This window comes from Capsicum annuum, chromosome 4 (assembly GCF_002878395.1).
Source record: "Capsicum annuum cultivar UCD-10X-F1 chromosome 4, UCD10Xv1.1, whole genome shotgun sequence".
Taxonomy (NCBI): Eukaryota; Viridiplantae; Streptophyta; class Magnoliopsida; order Solanales; family Solanaceae; genus Capsicum; species Capsicum annuum.
In genome coordinates, this window is record NC_061114.1 from 231,074,828 (window position 1) to 231,093,290 (window position 18,463).

At 35.0% G+C, this 18,463-nt stretch overlaps 3 protein-coding genes across 4 annotated transcripts; all 3 read left to right on the forward strand.

The window, feature by feature from the left end:
* Positions 1 to 2,619: 2,619 nt before the first annotated feature.
* LOC107866760 (3-hydroxy-3-methylglutaryl coenzyme A reductase 1) lies at positions 2,620 to 6,621 on the forward strand. Its single transcript, XM_016712722.2, has 4 exons — positions 2,620 to 3,859; positions 4,843 to 5,024; positions 5,431 to 5,777; positions 5,958 to 6,621. The coding sequence occupies exons 1-4, from the start codon at positions 2,919 to 2,921 to the stop codon at positions 6,198 to 6,200; spliced, it is 1,713 nt and encodes a 570-aa protein (XP_016568208.1). The 5' UTR covers positions 2,620 to 2,918; the 3' UTR covers positions 6,201 to 6,621.
* Positions 6,622 to 7,839: 1,218 nt separating this feature from the next.
* LOC107869371 lies at positions 7,840 to 8,905 on the forward strand. Its single transcript, XM_016715905.2, has 3 exons — positions 7,840 to 8,280; positions 8,398 to 8,472; positions 8,563 to 8,905. Exons 1-3 carry the CDS (start codon positions 8,116 to 8,118, stop codon positions 8,614 to 8,616), a joined length of 294 nt encoding a protein of 97 aa, XP_016571391.1. The 5' UTR covers positions 7,840 to 8,115; the 3' UTR covers positions 8,617 to 8,905.
* Positions 8,906 to 15,348: 6,443 nt separating this feature from the next.
* Positions 15,349 to 18,177, forward strand: LOC107866759 (AT-hook motif nuclear-localized protein 27). 2 transcript variants are annotated; one of them, XR_001673013.2, is made up of 3 exons: positions 15,379 to 16,761; positions 17,452 to 17,961; positions 18,062 to 18,177. XR_001673013.2 is itself a non-coding variant. In XM_016712721.2 (2 exons), exons 1-2 carry the CDS (start codon positions 16,144 to 16,146, stop codon positions 17,635 to 17,637), a joined length of 804 nt encoding a protein of 267 aa, XP_016568207.1. In that variant the 5' UTR covers positions 15,349 to 16,143; the 3' UTR covers positions 17,638 to 18,177. The 2 variants fall into 2 exon arrangements, 1 of the variants encoding a protein (XP_016568207.1); XM_016712721.2 differs by having other exon boundaries at positions 15,349 to 16,761; positions 17,452 to 18,177.
* The last annotated feature ends 286 nt before the right edge of the window (positions 18,178 to 18,463 follow it).

An 18,463-nucleotide genomic window follows, 5' to 3' on the forward strand; every position in this document is an offset into this window, starting at 1 on the left:
ACTTCATTTATGTTATTAATTCACTTAACTCACGAGTCACAGACCACAACATTAAACAAAGGATCAAAAAGAGTGTAATGGGATATTTTTTTGGGTCCTAAACAGATATTCGATTAATACTTACGTTCTTTGCGGTCCTAATTAAAAAAATTGTGAAATTAGTTCTATTAAGGAAGGCTTCTTTAATTGGACATAAATTCAAATTAATCAAAATTTTATCATTACTTTATCCGTCTCATATTAGTTGATTATCTTTCTGAAAATATTAGTTTATGTTTTAAATTCATAACCATATATAGTGAATGTATATTTATAGAAAAGTTATAAACCTTGAGGCAAAATTTTTCCCTATAAATAAAGGTTTTCCTTCATTGTTATCGATCCACCAAGACATCTCTCAAGAAAAATAAGAATTACTATCTCTGTCTCTCTCTATTCTTCTTCTTCTCTACTTTTATTTCACAACACATTATCAACATAAACTCTCTACTTCAACATTAAGTTGCACTTCTTACAAAACCATATTAAAAAAAAAAAAGGTTTTTTTTGGTGATATTGGATCAAAAATTAAAGGCTAATTAACTTATCAGGTAATTATTTTTTTAGAATTCTAATTTTTTCAATTGCGTAATTTAAATGAGAGACAACAAATTATGCATGGATTATACCATCACTTTTTACAAAGTGTATATAGTAGATTCTTCCTTTTCATTTGAAAAACAAAGACAGTACATAATTTCAACTAGTCATTGTTTTTCAGTTATTTGTAGTAGACTGTGATGTAATGACTCAGAGTTATTTTTCTTTTAAAATCAAGTTACGAGAAGAGAATTTTTATGTGATATTCTCATGATTTATTTTATTCAATTTGCGTGTACTAATTATTTCATTGAGGTGGTGCTGAAATTTTTATGAATGTAAATAAGATTCAACTGGCGAGCATTGAGTGGCTCTAGAATGATCAATTTCGATCTCTTTTGACATATTATGTCATTGGTTGATGGTAAGATAATGGATTCAAATTTTATGGCACTAAAAAGATAAGATATTGGGTTAGAGTCTCGGATATTAGGTTGAAATTTTATTGATTTATGTCAAACACGCCTTTATATGGATAAAATATTGAGTTTGAATCCCAATGCATCATATTAATAGGTCGATAATGTGAAATAATATTTTTTTTATAAAAAGTTGTTAAACTAGTCCCACGAGATATGCTTCACTTCATGAAGTGAAGTGGTAACAATGTATGATAAGACTCGTTTGGTTATAAAATCTTTTTTACTTTTTCGAAAATAATTTTCACTTTATGTCAAATTCAACTCCAAATTGATGTCTGGCCATGAGAATTTCAAATACAATTCGAAGTTGTATTTGAAAAAGTGAAAAACAAGAAAATGTTGTTTTCACTTTTTTCCATATTCTCCGCTCACAAAAATTCAAAAACAACTCTAATTATATTTTTGGACAAACACAACTCCAACTTTAAAAATTTTAGTTTTCATAACCAAATGCCCACTAAATTTGAAAGATGACAATTTGCTCTATTCTTTACCCCTTTAAAACTCGTCAAGAGAAATAAGAATTATTCTCTCTTTTCTCTTCATTTTTTTTATTCTCTACTTTATATTTCATAGCAGTTTCATATTAATTGGTAACTTACTAAATCGAAAAAACATCAACTAATTTTTTTTATATATATTATTTTAATTAATTTTTTTATAAAAGTGCTCACACATCAAAAAGTTTTTTAAGAAATGAATTAATAAGATAATTTTTTTTTTAATTTATAGTTTCTTAATTATTTATATAAAATGAAATGTGTCGAAAATGGAAATTAGACTAGAGAAAAGCGCCCGACTAAGGGTGTGTTTAGTATGATGGAAAATGTTTTCGTGGAAAATATTTTCCTGAAAAATAAGTTGGTTTTCTACTTATTTTTTCATGTTTGGTTGGTGAGTGGAAAATATTTTATGGTGTTTGGTTGGTGAGTAGAGATTATTTTTTAGAAAAATATTTTTTATTGTTTGAGTGATGGGTGAAAAATATATTTTTAGAAAATACTACTAACTATTAACTAGTATATCAGTGCCTCTAGCAACTCAACAATTTGTTAAAATTAATTTAAGCATAACAAATAATATCAATATCGAATACTAAAATATTACAATCACTAAATTGAAACAACTATTAATTAGTAATTATAAGAGACACTTTTCAATATTTTGTCAGGACAATCTCAAGATACTACAATTAATAAAAATATAACGGAATGATAAGCTTATTCAACCTCGTGAAACAAGTTACATTGATGACAAAATGAAATATGCAATTAGCAAAAGCAACGTAAGTAAGTCTTCCTCCATGCATATGAAAATAATAATACATTCAACGAATATTAGAAATGGAAAAAAATCGGGTTTCGCTATTTTTTATTTTAAACAGTGAAAAATTGAAGCAAAGCACAATGAAAAATATTTTCAAATAATGTAAATTTTTGAGAAATGTGAATTTTTTGAGTCATGTGAATATGAGTGTTGTTGGGGTGGGGAAAGAGGATGGGGGTGAGGTCATAAGTTACATTTATTATTTTCTGAAAAATGACTTTCCTTAGCCCACGAGGGAAGTTATTTTTTTCTCAAATTGAGAAAAATGAGTTGTTGTGAAAAATATTTTCCAAACATTTTATTACAATGGAAAATAATTTTCAAAAAACATTTTCCTATCATACCAAACACACCCTAAGTATCAGCAAATGGTGGCATGCAGGTACATACAATACAATGAAATCAGCTGTTAGCTGTCCCTACTATTCGTTACTATAACTTCTCTCCAATTTCCCCGAATCCTTCGCTCCTCCGTTCCTCTCTTTCCATACTTTTTTTTTCTTCTCTCTGCTCTTTCTCTTCTCTGCCGGAATGGATGTCCGTCGGAGACCTCCCAAGCAGCCTTCTCACTACCATCAGACATCTACCTCCGACCCCAACCTCCATCCCCCTAAAGCTTCCGATGCTCTCCCTCTTCCTTTATATCTAACTAACGGCATTTTCTTTACCCTTTTCTTCTCTGTTGCTTATTACCTTCTTCATCGTTGGCGTGACAAGATCCGTAGCTCTACTCCTCTACACGTTGTTACGCTCTCTGAACTTGCCGCCATTCTTTCTCTCATTGCTTCTTTCATTTATCTTCTTGGTTTCTTTGGGATTGATTTTGTTCAGTCGTTTATTTCACGTGCGTCTCACGACGCTTGGGATATGGAGGACGAAGTGGAAAGCCGTTTTATTATTGAGGAGGATCGTCGATCTCCTGCTGCCATTGGTTCATCCATTTCTGCTCCTGTTTCCAGGTTTATGGATCCTCCTGCGCCTCTTCCCTCTCAAGAAGAAGAAGACCTTGTGAAATCCGTTGTTTCCGGTGAGATTCCTTCTTATTCGCTTGAATCTCGGCTTGGGGATTGTTACCGAGCTGCTTCGATTCGGCGTGAGGCGGTTCAGAGGTTAACTGGGAGGTCTCTAGATGGTTTGCCTCTTGATGGATTTGATTACCAGTCGATTTTAGGGCAGTGCTGCGAAATGCCTATTGGGTACGTGCAAATCCCAGTGGGCATTGCAGGGCCCTTGCTGCTTAACGGGTGTGAATATTCTGTCCCCATGGCAACTACGGAGGGCTGTTTGGTTGCCAGTACGAATAGAGGTTGCAAAGCTATCTATGCCTCCGGGGGAGCTACTAGCATTCTTTACAAGGACGGGATGAGCAGGGCCCCCGTTGTGAAGTTCGAGACGGCTACAAGGGCGTCGCAATTACTCTTCTACTTGGAGGAACCTGCTAATTTTGATGCCTTAGCTATGGTTTTCAACAAGTAAGTCCTTTTCCGCAGTAATATTTTAATTTCTCTGATGTTCCTTTCTGTATCAGCTTTTAAATTTATGCTGTCACTAAAAATGTTGTATTTTTGCTGTTTTCGTCTGAAAAGAGCAGTCTTTAAACTATTCACTTCAGATTCTTGGCAATTGTTGCTGTTGAAAAATACAATCTTCATAAAATTTGATTTTTTTTTGGGTGTTAAATCAACATCAGGGTGACTTTTTGATTCATAAATGAGATACTGGGTTTAGGCCGAGGCGGAGCCAGGATTTCAACGAAGGGAGTTCCATATTCAAAGAAAACTTAGGATTTCAACTTAGGGGGTTCCATATTCAAAGAAAACTTAGTCGAAGGGGGATCAACACCTACTATAACCACATAAAAAATAATTTTAATCATGTATAAATAGTATATTTTTCCGTCGAAGGGGTTCGGTCGAACCCCAAAACAGAAGGCTGGCTCCGCCTCTGGTTTTAGGTATACACTATTCAGTTAATTTATTCATTTCTTTATTATGCATCTTGCCAATTTAATATGTTTCAGCTTTGTGTTGCATTCAGGCATAATGAACTTGATTATTTAGATCTTCGCTGCTCAATAAGTAGTTTACCGCATTAGAACAGATGCCAAACTTGGCAAAAAATAGAATACAACGAAAGCAAGAGACTCCGAGCAATGCCAACTAGAAGGGATCAAGACATTGTCCATTTTAATATTTAAAAAGGGTCAAGACTTAGCCTGGTGAGTATACTTGGATTAGATTCAGTATCTAGGAGTTTTAGTACGTTCAAAGATTTGTATGTCTCTAAACAATGTAGACTACCTCAAGTGTTAGAGAACCCCCAAAACTATTTAATTTTGAAATGAAATGAGTCTAAATGTAGCAAACTGGTTAATGATGATTCATATGCAGATCACTACAAGGTTGGTCATCTTTTTAGATAGTTAACTTTCCAAATTTTTCCTATTTGGATGTAGATCAAGCAGATTTGCCAGGCTCCAGAAGATTCAGCCCACTCCTGCAGGGAGAAACCTTTACATCAGGTTCACCTGTGAAACGGGGGATGCCATGGGAATGAACATGGTATCGAAGGGTGTTCAGAACGTTCTCGAGTATCTGCAGGTTGAGTTCCCTGACATGGAAGTAGTTGGTATATCAGGTGAGTTATTGCAACTTTTATTCAGAGATAGCTTGCTGCAATTAATAGTTCTTATTGTGTGGTGGCCTCTGATATCACTTGGGATCTCTTACAAAGCTTACTAAGCTATTATTTTGCAATTGGTTGTGTGGAAATTCATGAAAACTCCCTATTGATTTGATGATTTCCTCATTGGCTGTTTTTTTTCAACTCATAGTGCTCTTCCCAGTAATGCGAATCCAAAAAGTCAAATTTATTGCTTTGAGGTTCCAAAATTTAACAAGTGCTTCTAAATGAAGTTCCTAAATGTATCTAGGTGAACTTTGACAGAACTTTGTATTTGTCGTAATCATTGATGAAGCTCTTGCATCCTCTATTGCATGCTTGCTTCCATACCTTACTGACTGCTAATTGTCTCATGTTGCAGGGAATTTCTGTTGTGATAAGAAGCCTGCGGCTGTGAACTGGCTAAATGGGCGTGGAAAGTCAGTTATATGTGAAGCAACGATTACTGGTGAAGTAATCGAGAAAGTATTGAAGACTTCCATACCCGCCCTTGTAGAGCTGAACACCATCAAGAACCTTACCGGCTCTGCTATTGCCGGAGCTCTTGGTGGTTTTAATGCCCATGCCGCGAACATAGTCTCCGCCATTTTCATAGCCACTGGGCAGGACCCGGCGCAAAATATAGAGAGTTCGCACTGCATTACGATGATGGAGGCTACCAATGATGGGAAGGATCTGCATGTGTCCGTCACCATGCCGTGCATTGAGGTAATTTTCATTCTATAGTTTATCTTTGACTTTGATAGCTATTTGGTGACAAATCAATTTATACATGACAAAGCAGTGTGGTGCAAAAATTTCTTTCTGATAGTAGCATCTCTTGCCATGTATAAACTTTTGGTAGTTGGAAAGTAAGGTTTTTCTGATAAACAAGCATGGTTTGTCTAGGTTGGTACCGTTGGCGGTGGAACCCAACTTGCGTCTCAATCTGCCTGCCTGAATCTGCTTGGCGTTAAGGGTGCATGCAGAGAATCCCCTGCATCAAACGCAAGGCTCCTGGCAGCCATAGTAGCCGGTTCTGTTTTGGCTGGGGAGCTGTCACTGATGTCTGCCATCGCATCTGGCCAGCTTGTTAAAAGCCACATGAAATATAACAGATCCAGCAGGGATATGAGCACGGTTACCTCCTAAAGTCTTGAAATTATTAGCTAGTTCCTTGCAAATCAACTCGAGAGATATGCGAGCGACTAGAAGTTAGAGTTGAAACCAAGGCGGGGCTGGAGCAAGCAGTGCACATCTGCTGTTGCGGTCTGCATTAGCTGCCAACTTTTTGCAAGCCATGTGAGTTCAGAGTAGACAAAACTCACATGGTCGACTTTACTTCAATGTCCCCGCTGAAGCATTAGACAAGTTGCATTTTGTTACCCAATCTTGCTTGTCCCCCCTTTGATCTGTATTTATTCTAAATTTTCAGCATTGGTGTATTGTTGTTTGTCGGATGTTCTCAAGTTTTGGTATTTATTATTATTTCATTGTACAATTTGGTTATGTGTAAGTACTAAGTGAAGGAATTTGTCAATTTCGTTCAATACATTAGGCTTACTATCCCAAAGCATTCATTGGTAGTATTCTAATCCTCAGAAGAGTATACACACATCAAATGAAGGATGATTGATGGAATTAGAGCCTTAAAAAGGCACAAGTGAAAATTGGTAACTTACAAACATATTTTGTGTGAATGGGAACGAAGTTTTGCTTTGTTTGGTTGGCTATTTGGTACACGTATGTGATATGGCAAGTGGAATTATATTAACATGGCTACGATTCATTTGGGGGACCAAAGAGCCAACTGCTATGCCTATTAAGGTAGCCTGACCCACTAAAAAAAGGAGTGGTCCAAACTTTATACATGGTATGATATTTGGCTTCCACTCGAATTAATAAAATGTAAAATTAATGCACAAAATGTGACTTGTGAAGAAAACCCCAGTTCAAGGACTATGGCAGGTTATCCGACCTGTTAGTTCGTCATCTTTTTCAACTAGTACTTCACAATAATACAAACATGTGGTGTCGGACCTAATGTTGGTGCCAACAACACTCATTGTTGGAACATAAAGCTTTTTTTTTTTTTTTAATACGAATTCCAACCGTTCATGTTGTGTCTAAGATTTAAAATTAGAGCTATTGAGATTTTATATACATATATATATATATATTTCAAATTGAAGTTAGGTGGTGCGACCATATCTACTATGGTAGTTTAGATCCTTCCAAGAGTAACCCGACCAAGTATAAAATAATATGCTTGCTCTACTTAATAATCATTATTTAAAAACTTGATTACTCGTATACATACCACATGCTAGTACTAGTTAAAGTTTGAAATCTTTGGAATATATCATTGTCCCTTTTGGGGCCAACGTGACTCACACCTTTTGTATACTTTAAAATTCAAAGTTCATCATTGATTGCAATTAATCAATTACATGTCCTTCCAAACTGTTGTAGGTCATTGTTAAACCTAATTAATTCTCTTAATTATTAACATTAATCTCTCGAACCGCGAGACAATCATCATACTTTCATACAAATGACAAATCCTGATTTTCCTTGATCCTCCGCCTTATTTAATTTAAGGGACATTAGATAAGTCAGTAACGTGAAAATATAGCCTACTAACTTCTGTTCGACCACTAAAATATCTATTATTATGGCAAAAAAAAAAAAAAAAACTTACTTTTTATTTTTTAAAGATAAAAGATACTAACATCCTTATCATCATTCTTCATTAATTTAGAAGTCTGATGTCTGCAGTTTCATTTAGCTAAGTTTTAATTCGTTTTATCTGAAAATTAGGCGCAATCTTTTGTGGAAAAACAGAATACAAATTAAATAGTACTCTAGTTAGTAGTATCGAAATAAAATACCTGTACGTAACTTTGGGCTGAACTATATAACTTGTTATCATGATGGACTCGTTAAGGTCAAGGAAATGGACAGATGGGCCTGAGCCCAGGACAAGTTCCCAAATGACAGTCTCTGCTCTGCTTCTTCAACAGTCGATCAATTTCTGCGTGAATTTTAGTAAGAAAACTGAATTGGAATGGCGAGTGATTGGAGGAAATCGGTGGGAAATGTTAGATCGTTTATCGGAAACTTAACGGGAGGGTTAAGAGGCGGAAGCAATTTGGCATCTTGGGTTGTCGCCGGTACTTTAGCTTACTTTCTATGGGTTAAGCCCTCTCAGGAACTCAAAAAACAGCAACAGGTACCTACCTTTTTCTCACTTATCAATTTCCCTCTTTTGCTAGCTGTATATACTTTAATTCGGGCAAATTTGAGTATTTACCAAGTATTTTGTTTACTTTAATTGTTGGGGTGACAGGAAAAAGCGGCTTTGGCTGCTGCATCTGATGCTTATCGTTATGTTGAGAAGCGAAAACCTATTCCTGATCCACAGGTAGTTTATCCTTTTTAATTTCCATTCCATCAACGGTTGTATGTGCTGTATTGAATATTAGTAGTCTTATACATTTGATGTATTTTGCAGGAAACTGGACTGATATACGGTAACAAGAACAAAACTAAACAGTCTGAAGAATAGATTTGCGAGGATTCGATGTCTTTCTGTAAGTTATAGCTGGCATAATGCTCAGGGAATTGTAATCCCTTTTGGAGTTACTGATGCTCATTGGCGTATAGGAGTTTTTATACTTGTACTTCTGAACTTGAATATTTTCTTTAATGGGGGTGAATAATTATCTATACCTAGAAATGAAGATCGTGTAAGCTTTATGTTTGTGTTGATATGGTGTAGCATCTTTTTTGTATTCAAGGTGAGGTTCTTGAATGACGTCATATCTACTGTTTTATCAGCATGATGTTTTTATTTCCTTTTGTTTGAGTCGCATGAACATTTTTGTTAATTGTTCAAAGTTTATATGTATTGGTTCGACTAGCTTTTATACTTGTGTTAATTGATAAGGATTTTTGCATTAATGGTAATCAAAGTTCAAGAATATTGCCATTCTGGATTCCCAATTTCAGTTGGTGACAATGGAGAGAAAACCAGCTTTAGTTGAGATTTGGTGAAGTCAAAGCCTTTCTCTTCAAGAGTTCCCTTTAACAGCCAAAATATTTGATGGATAATGTACCGTATACTCGTACTATAAAAATGTAATGAAGTATTTAAGTTCTATTGGTTTTAAAAGTGTTATTAGTAGTAGCATTCATGTCCATTATATTGGACTAGTGCAAGAAGCGTATACCGTCTGCTTCTACCTTACATATGCTTAAAACTTGACTTCTTCTGTAGATAAATTATGAAGGATCTTGGGAAATAATTAAGTAAATAATGGTGTACTGTGACTGACATTTTAAACTTTTAAATGAATGATTACACACTTAGATATGATATCAAAAGCAAGTAGAGGTCCTAGGTTCAATCTCATCATCACCCATTATCAAAAAGAAATTCCATGTGCTTGGCCCATGAAAAAGAACCAGACTGCATGTGAAGGGGTGTGTTGAGACATAATTAAGTAAATAGAAGTGGGCTCTTTCTAAAAATTTAAACTTTTGGAGAGACGATCAGACACCTCAATAAAGGATACCTTTAATATTTGCCTCTAGGAGGTATGTAAACCTTGGACCTCAATATTCTTAGTTTATCTTGATATTGCGTTAGTACTGAGATGTTTAGGTTTTGATTTTGTCTTGTTTCTGAATTATGGCAAAACCATGGGTAAAAAGTGAAAGCTATATCTGACGGTTGGCTGATTGGGGTAAGTTTAGGAAACTATCTCAACTTATTTATTTCAAAGTTTTTTATATATGATAGATTCATGAAGAACTGTGTGATTAAACCTTTGTTATGATTTAAGAGCTTGATCACTCTTCATTTTGACCGAAAATTAAGCTAAAGAACAGTCTTGCGAAATTTGTGATAACTCGTGTAGTTTCTAGATTATAGTAACTTGTATAGTCTTTGTTACTACAGGCCGTCTTTTTACTCATTTGAAATGAACTACTTTTGGGGTAATTTCAGATGTTCATTTTGGATGCTTTAAAAGTAAAAAAAAATAAAGGAAATAAAGGGTAAAAGAGAAAGAGCACAGTCTTAAAAGTTAAAAAAATAAAGGGTAAAAGAGAACGAGGATGAAACCAATCTTCACTGAATGTTGTGAAGGGGGAGTTGAAGCAACACAGCTTCGTGCCCACACCAATATCTCTTTGAACTTCTCTTCCAAAAATACACAAAACTTGCGTTGTTCTGGTTTGATGCTGGAAAATATGTACCTATTTTGTTCCTACGTGATTTTAATGGAGGTGAGGATGGTTCTGTATGTATTAATCATAGAATTTTCCTGCCTACATTTACTCCTTTCGTTCTCTACTTTACACTTTGCTGTTTCATCAACATGAATCTGTCATTCTCTTCGAGGCCCTGGGGCTGTGCTCAGCCATATATGTTAAGTCAAATTTCTTCCAAACTTTTTAATAAGAAGTTTTATTTATCATCTTAAGATTGGATTTATGTGCATCAGTGTTTCTTTCAACCAAAAATTGCATAATCATATCCATTGATTCTATTTCGTAAAGTAATACTGCCTTCACCCAAAAAGAATCACCTAATCCGGTATTGTGGATAAAATTGATCAACTTGGTCTAGGTTTGACAGTAATTGATTAGGTTCTTTTTCCAAATATAGACCCAGAGAATCCCTCCATGTGACGTTTGACCTGGCATGGAGTTTAACAAAAAATAAACACTTTCCAAACTTGTGATCTAAAACAAGCCATAGACATTTGTGTGGCTATAAATCACCTATCTCATTAAGGGTAAAATAGTAAATCTAAAGTTAATTTGTTTTGAATACAGAAAGGTGTTACTCTTGTTGGACAAACTAAAAATGAAGCATAAATTGGAGTATATAAAAGATACTGCTGCAACCATATAATTTGGCATTTAGAATATCAGAAAAAGAAGATGAGAAAATCATGGAGACGAATGTCTTAGAATCTCCAAGTAAAAGGAAGGGAGAGAGGACGAGTAATCTTTAGATACCGAGGGAGCCAGACTTGTCTGAAAAGAGAGCTACATGTTCGTTTATGCCTGCCGAGCTGATTAGTTCTGCCATTGGCAGTAAATTAAATATGATGTTTAAGAAATGGTCGAAACAATGATGTAATCACACTTTCTAAGACAAATCAAGAAGTAGGAAGATGTGCAATGGAGAAGAAAGTACTGCGTACAATTGCTACTAACTGTTTCCTTGCTATTATTATGTTTTTTGCTTAAACTTATCTGATTTCAGCCAGTTAATGGGTAGAGCTCGTCACATGGGGCTTGCCTAGTGGTTTATTTCTCCTGTATGGTTTGCGAGCTATTGCATAGGACCGGGGTTTACTCAGTGCGCATCCCAAGGGTAGTGGCTGCGGGTTCCCTGCCATAACAGGAAACTAAAAATAGACTGTGATACTGATGAGGTATTGGTCTGGGTTTCCATAATGAATCCTTCCGGACGAGCTAAGAGAATCTTATTTATTCTCTTTCGTTTGTTAATTGAAGAAATAATTGGAAAAGTGAAGTATGAATGTTTGTAATTGTGTATCTTTCTTAGTATCAATCAGGAGTTTTCCATTTCTGTTGGCATAGAATTACTTCATAAAGCTTGTCCGTATTGCAAAAAGCTTTTATCGAGTCTTGAAATCTATACACAACAGAGAGCAAGAGCCTGTTTAAACTTTACTGGTAATGACAATTTGAGTCATTTTCCTAATTGCATCCATCTCCCTGCCTGCTTCACATAGCTTATCACTAGCGGAGAGCAACAGGTATATAATGGACAGGGTCCTGCACTTTGCTGATAATAATTTGTTGGCCGTTCTCAGTGGAAACTCCTTAGCGATCCTGCAGTAGATATCTTAGGCCAAAGATAGATTTAACATGCTTATATGGTGTTTATTGTGGCGATGGATTGGGAATTGTCGTTGAGCCAAATCATGCTCTCTGTGTTTTCCCGATTTGTTGGACATAGTTTCCTTTAGAATCTTTCTTTAGTATTTGGGCTGTCGGGACCTTTCTTTTTGATGATGTGTTGGATTAGTATACTATGATTTGAGTTTCTGCCAGAACTGGATTTGAATGTTCTATCTGGTCCAATTCTCCATTTTGGACAAAAGTACATTCTTGGAAACTATAATAAAACCTATTGTACATTGACCTTTTGTTTATGGAGATTGGAATTTTGTTTCGAGCTTTATTTGTTATATTTTGGTGTTTCACTGCTCGAGCTTAAAACTGCTTCTGATTAGTAGCTACATTGGGAAAGTTCAGGGTAATAGATGCCTTGCCTTTTCAGCTTAATGTATGTTCATTTAGTTTGTTCTATTCATGGCTCCTCTCACATTTTGCACAAAGCCATTGTTGGTGAAGAAGTAACATTACATAGGTAAACAATTACTACCCGATTGTGCTGGGACGATGATTAGACATCTGGAATTACCTAAATACAATTAAGGTAAGCAACACGTGAGAAAAAAGGGTTAAGAAGCAGATGATATCCTTGTTTACATTTGTGGGAATTGGTGTTTCCTATTTTGGATCTCACTCAAAATCTGTTTGAATTATGATGCTGTTAGGGGAGAGTGAATGAGTAGATTAGCATTTTATCTAAACTTCGACCTTTTGTGCATCTCTCATCAATAAATGCTTGTGCCACTATCATATCTCCATGGTCCCATCCTCCCTAACAAACCATACAAGGGAAGTATATATAAAAGAGAAAGGAATAGAGTTAGACATACTAAGTTTTCACAAGACATAATTAATGAGTGATTATGGAAGTCTTTTGAGTATTATGTTAATGAAAATAGGGCTTATATTATATGATGCTGGAAACAAAAAGGTTAAAAAGGAGAGGAAACAAAATAAATACAGAGGACAGGAGCATCTAACGTCCACAATATTATTAAACTAAGTGCAACTTGCTTTATCCTTTTTAAATTTTATATTCAGAATGTTTAAGGGCACATTAATTCTTTTTCTTCTTAGCTAACGTCACCTTCCCAATTCCATTATATATATTGCTGTCATATCATATCATTAATTCGTTCCCATCTTGGTTTTCCAACATTTCATACTATTATTCAAACTGTAGTCAATTGTAGAAATTCTTTGTTCCCAATAGTGCCACGCACTATCTTTTGCTGGTGAGGAGAATTAACTATAGTTTGTTTATTTAAGTTTTTAGAAGTTCAACTTAGCGATATTTGGCCAAAAAATAGTGACCTTTTGAGTAATAATGGAAGTTTTTGTTTAAGAAGCTCAAAAAATAGTATTCTTCATCAGCACTTTTGAATGCATAAAATTTTGATCTCAAAAAACTGCTAATTACAAACTAATTAACCAAACATAAACTGCTAATTATCTTTCTGAAAGGTTGACCAGCTGCGCGGAGCTTTCTTAATTTTCTTTAAAAAATTAAATTGAAGATGTTTCTTTTTTCTCTTTCTCTTTATATTCTTAGGGTATATTAGTGGCTTCCTCCTAATTACGAGTTTTTTTTAAAAAAAAACTTAGGATAAAACATAAAAGTGACGGAATTTCATAGTGTAATATAATTAAACATTATATATCACTATATATTTATATATATTGAGTGAAAGATGTATGATTGTGGCAGTCTCTGATTACCTAGCTCTTTATAGTTGTTGAAGTTCTAACGTACATTATTTCTTATCAGTAACATTAGTTTATTTGTACTTTGTAGGAATATATGTACGTATATTTAATTAAGTGAAAAACAAAGGGAATGGTAGGTTTGGCGTGATCGGTTTCGAACTCAAATTCAGTCAGTATTTTTAAAAAAGGGGCACCAATACACATAAGCATGTTGTACTTCCAACTTATGTTTAAAAAATAATCAAAGCTGAATACCAGACATATATCATTATTCTATTATACTTTATTACTATAAAATAGTGACTATCTGTCGTCCTTGTACGCATTAATAATGTACTTGTTATTAACTTCGATCTGCCTCATATCTTTTTATTATTATCATTAATATTCCTTTGTTGTTCTGATAAAACAAAAGATAAACCGTACATTCGTTTCATGAGGAGCTGCTTTCGTGATTTCAACTTCAATTTTCTTTCACTTCAACCCAAATAGAGGTTCTAGGTTTGATTTTACCATGTTATTCAAAAAACATTAAGTATATCCTTTCATGAATGAAAGAAAATATTAGATCCACACAGGAATAAACATATTGAAAATATAATAAAATAAATAAAAGTGTGTACTTGCTATCAATATTCAATAACTAATGAATATATCTTTCTTCGGCTTATCAGAATAGGTGTCTTTCTGAGCTGTTTGAACTATTGGAGTAGGCGTACGTGTTTGTTTGTCTTCTTTTATTGTACCTCCTCCGTTTAAAAATGAATAACCTATTTTTTATTTTTAATTTATTAGTTTTTTTTTTTGACAATACTTTAATATCAACTTTTCATATGATATGTTTAGGTCCATAAGATTAAAGAATATTTTGATACCTTTGACATAACTTTAATTTAAAACTATAAAATTCAAAAGTTTTTTATTTTTGTTAAATTTTGTGTCAAGTTAAAGTAGGTCATTCTTTTTTAAATGAAGGGAGTATGTATATATTGTGTACATATGTATTACTACTATTGAAGGAGAGTCCTGAAATAACTGATAAAGTTGTTGTCATGTGAACCACAATTTCTATGTATATATTGTGTGCATATGTATTACTACTATTGAAGGAGAGCCTTGGAATAACTGATAAAGTTGTTGTCATGTGAATCACAATTTCTGACAAAAATGTAAGGTAAAACTACGTACAGTACAATACACTCTTATGGTGGGACTCTTCCCCGAATCGTGCGCACAGCGAAAGTTTATCTCTTCGTCGACGCACCTGCTTCTCGTAAATGTAGACAGAAGAAGTATTCAACATTGACAGCTAAAAATGGTGATGGAGGGCGCCCCACCTTTTCATGTCAAATTGTATTGTATTATTATCTGCGCTGGGCCTGGGACACTGTACCATGCATGCATCATTTCTATTTCAGGTCCACATTTTATCCTTGGCTGCTAATTATAAGGGGCCCTCATCGGCCATCCCCTTCATTAAGTGAAAGAAAAAATTTATACCTATTCGATGTATATATCAAACTAATATATATATGTTATGTGTTTGAATTTAAAATTTATATTATTTAATTTTAATTAATAAATATATATTTTACTTAATTTAATTATATAATCATGATAAAAAATATTAGTTTAGTATATGGATACTACTACATACTTCCTAGCTCGTTCATTTTATATTTCAAATGATACATTTTATTTTTTGGTAGAAGAAGAAGAAAAAAGAGAAAGTTAGTGGTGGTAATTAATAAAAGAAGATGCTTTCTCCACAGTAGTAAATACTATCTCTAATGACTTAGGTCAGGTGGATGTTATTATTCAAAAGGACAAGCCACTGATTTGACTGCGGCTGCAGATCCCATTTCAATACCAATATCAATATACCCACTTGCCCTATTTGCCTGCTACTGTGTCCTCTCCTTTGTTTCTTTTCTTTCCTTTCTTTTGCAACTTGCTCATCTACATTTATCCCTTTCAACTGGCATGTCTTAAACGGGTACTTGTCCTAGAGGTGCTGTTTTCGTTTTTTTTCCTTTTTTGGTAAATCCTGATTGGATTTCTTAAGCAGCTATACTTCTACAGTTGTGGGCTAGTTATGTACAGTTCCGTGTTCTAATTTTCTATTGCACTAGGGTTCCTGCTTTTTCACTTCGTGCAAGCAGAATTAGCGAGACTATATATCTAAGTGTTGAAAGCTTGTTTTCCCGATCCGTATAACTATTTACAGGTTTTTGAATCGGCCAAACATTAACAAAATCTGCACAGGTATTGCTGGAGTACTGCAACTTACTGGATCCGATCACCTTCGCCTCATGTGTATATAACGATTCATCGATATATAGCTCAGAGACTGTCAATGTATAACTATTTTTAGTGCCATTTCTGTGGTTGCACTGTTATTTCTCACAGAATAACTTGAGAGACGGGGTCATTAGTATATATACATATGGATTTTAATTATAGTTTGGGACTGAGCCGTGGTGAATCTGACAGTGATGCTGGTGCAAGTTCCGGGGGCGGAGCTCCAGGAACTTCAAATCGCCGGCCTCGAGGCCGACCGCCTGGATCTAAAAATAAACCGAAGCCTCCAGTAATCGTGACGAGAGATACACCTAATGCACTCCGATCTCACGTGCTTGAAGTTTCAGCCGATGCTGATATCATGGAAAGTGTCTCGAATTACGCCAGGCGGAGAGGGCGAGGTGTTTGCATTCTTAGTGGTAGCGGTACTGTTGCTAACGTCAACATTCGTCAGCCTGCTTCCCCTGCTGGAAGTGTAGTCACACTTCACGGCCGTTTTGAGATACTTTCACTCTCCGGCACGGTGCTTCCTCCGCCTGCACCGCCTGGGTCAAGTGGCATCTCTATATTTTTGTCAGGTGGACAAGGTCAGGTTGTTGGAGGATCCGTCGTAGGGCCTTTGATAGCATCAGGTCCGGTGGTGTTAATGGCTGCGTCGTTTGCTAACGCTGTATTTGAACGGCTTCCATTGGAGGAAGAAGAGGGAGCTACTGTTGCTCCTGGTGCTGCTGCTGCTGGTGTTGCTGCTGCTGCTGCTCAACAGGTATTGCTGAATAGCTAATTTGTATACTATTATACTACTAATTAATTTATACTAGCTTGTAGGTTTTAATAATTTATATTTCTGACATTGTAAATAGTTTTTTATTATTATTAAATTAATTATTTAACTTGTTGTCTATCCGATTCTTCGTATAAATAAAAGAAAAGATTTGATTCAAAACTTAGTTATCCAAGAGTCTTAATAAATAACGAGAATTATAATCAGGATAGATAGTCCATCTTCTATATATGGATGGGGAATCCCAGAAATTCGGTTCAAATTTTATCTGATTTTAACTAATATGCATAATTACTAAAACACTGAATAAATCTAATTCCAAATTTAAACTGGGACAACTTAATTATTCTAAGCAAACGGTCTCTTATATATAGTAGTTGCTAGGCATGTTTAGTCTTAATGTAATCATGTTGGCTTTTAAGATATGTAGTTGCATGGATTTATTGTTACGAAGGTATATATCTTTTAGTATTAGCTAGGTGCATTTTGATGTTTTCAATTTGTTCATAGAATATCCTTTGCACCTATATAGAACCTCTCTTGCAATCTTGTTTTGTAAGATTGGAGCTTTGCAAATTAGTATTGCGCTTATATTTGTCCCTCTTTTTCAATAATTTTCTCTGTGTCGTATAGTAATGTTTTACCAAAGAGCTTTAGTATGACTTTCAATAGGTACAGCCCGCTGCCTCACAGTCATCAGGAGTAACCGGTGGTGGAGATGGTACGGGGCATCCTGGTGGAACAGGCGAAGGTGGTGGTATGGCTTTTGGGAATGCACCACATAGCAATTACTCATTCTCAGCTGAATTGCTTGGATGGGGTACTGGCAATGCTGCAAATGAAAGGCCCCCATTTTAGTGTATATGGATGATTTCATTTACAAAGAATGATCATGATGGGAGAACTAGATGATTTTCACGATTGTTAATAATTAGTACTTAGCTTTCATATGATTATCTCAGAATGGTTGGATTGGAGAATTGATCGAGCGGAAATGGGAAAATGTTGAATTGCGTAGCCAGTTTGTAGTTCACAAAGAGTAGATTAATTTTGAATTTCATGTCTAACAATGAAGGATCAGTTGAAAGAGGCATTTCAAGGGCACTAACTTTCTATTGAAACTTGAAAGCATGCATGATACTTGAGCATTGGGGAGTATTATACATCCAAGAATTCTCAAAGGTGAGTAGCTAGCTAGCATTTCATGCACATAGTGTTTGTACAAGTACTACCACCTAGCAATACAATGTTTGATCTTGTGCCATTTTCCATTGATTTCCAGATCCATTATCACTTGGCGTATTAGAATGTGTTTTTCTGTAATCTTCAATTATTAGGTATGTATGCAATGGTGCAAATTACTATTACAAGATTAACAAGGGCTTTGAGAGTTTTCACATATTGATCTATCCCTTGTTTTGGCCTGAATTTCTTTCATCAAAATACTGAGTTTCTCATCTGACTTTTATCATATGTGAGATCACACCTCTTTGTTCTTGAAGACAATCTTCGTCATATGTGTGGTTTGGTTTTTGCCGCCTCCCTTTTCCTTTGTTACTAGAGGTTGGTATATGCACCATTTCATTGATAATTGCATTCTAATTGCGATAATGATCACCCTCTCTATGCTTGCATTTGCTTAATTTTTGTATGATTGATTTTAGTCATTGCTAGGTGCATTAAT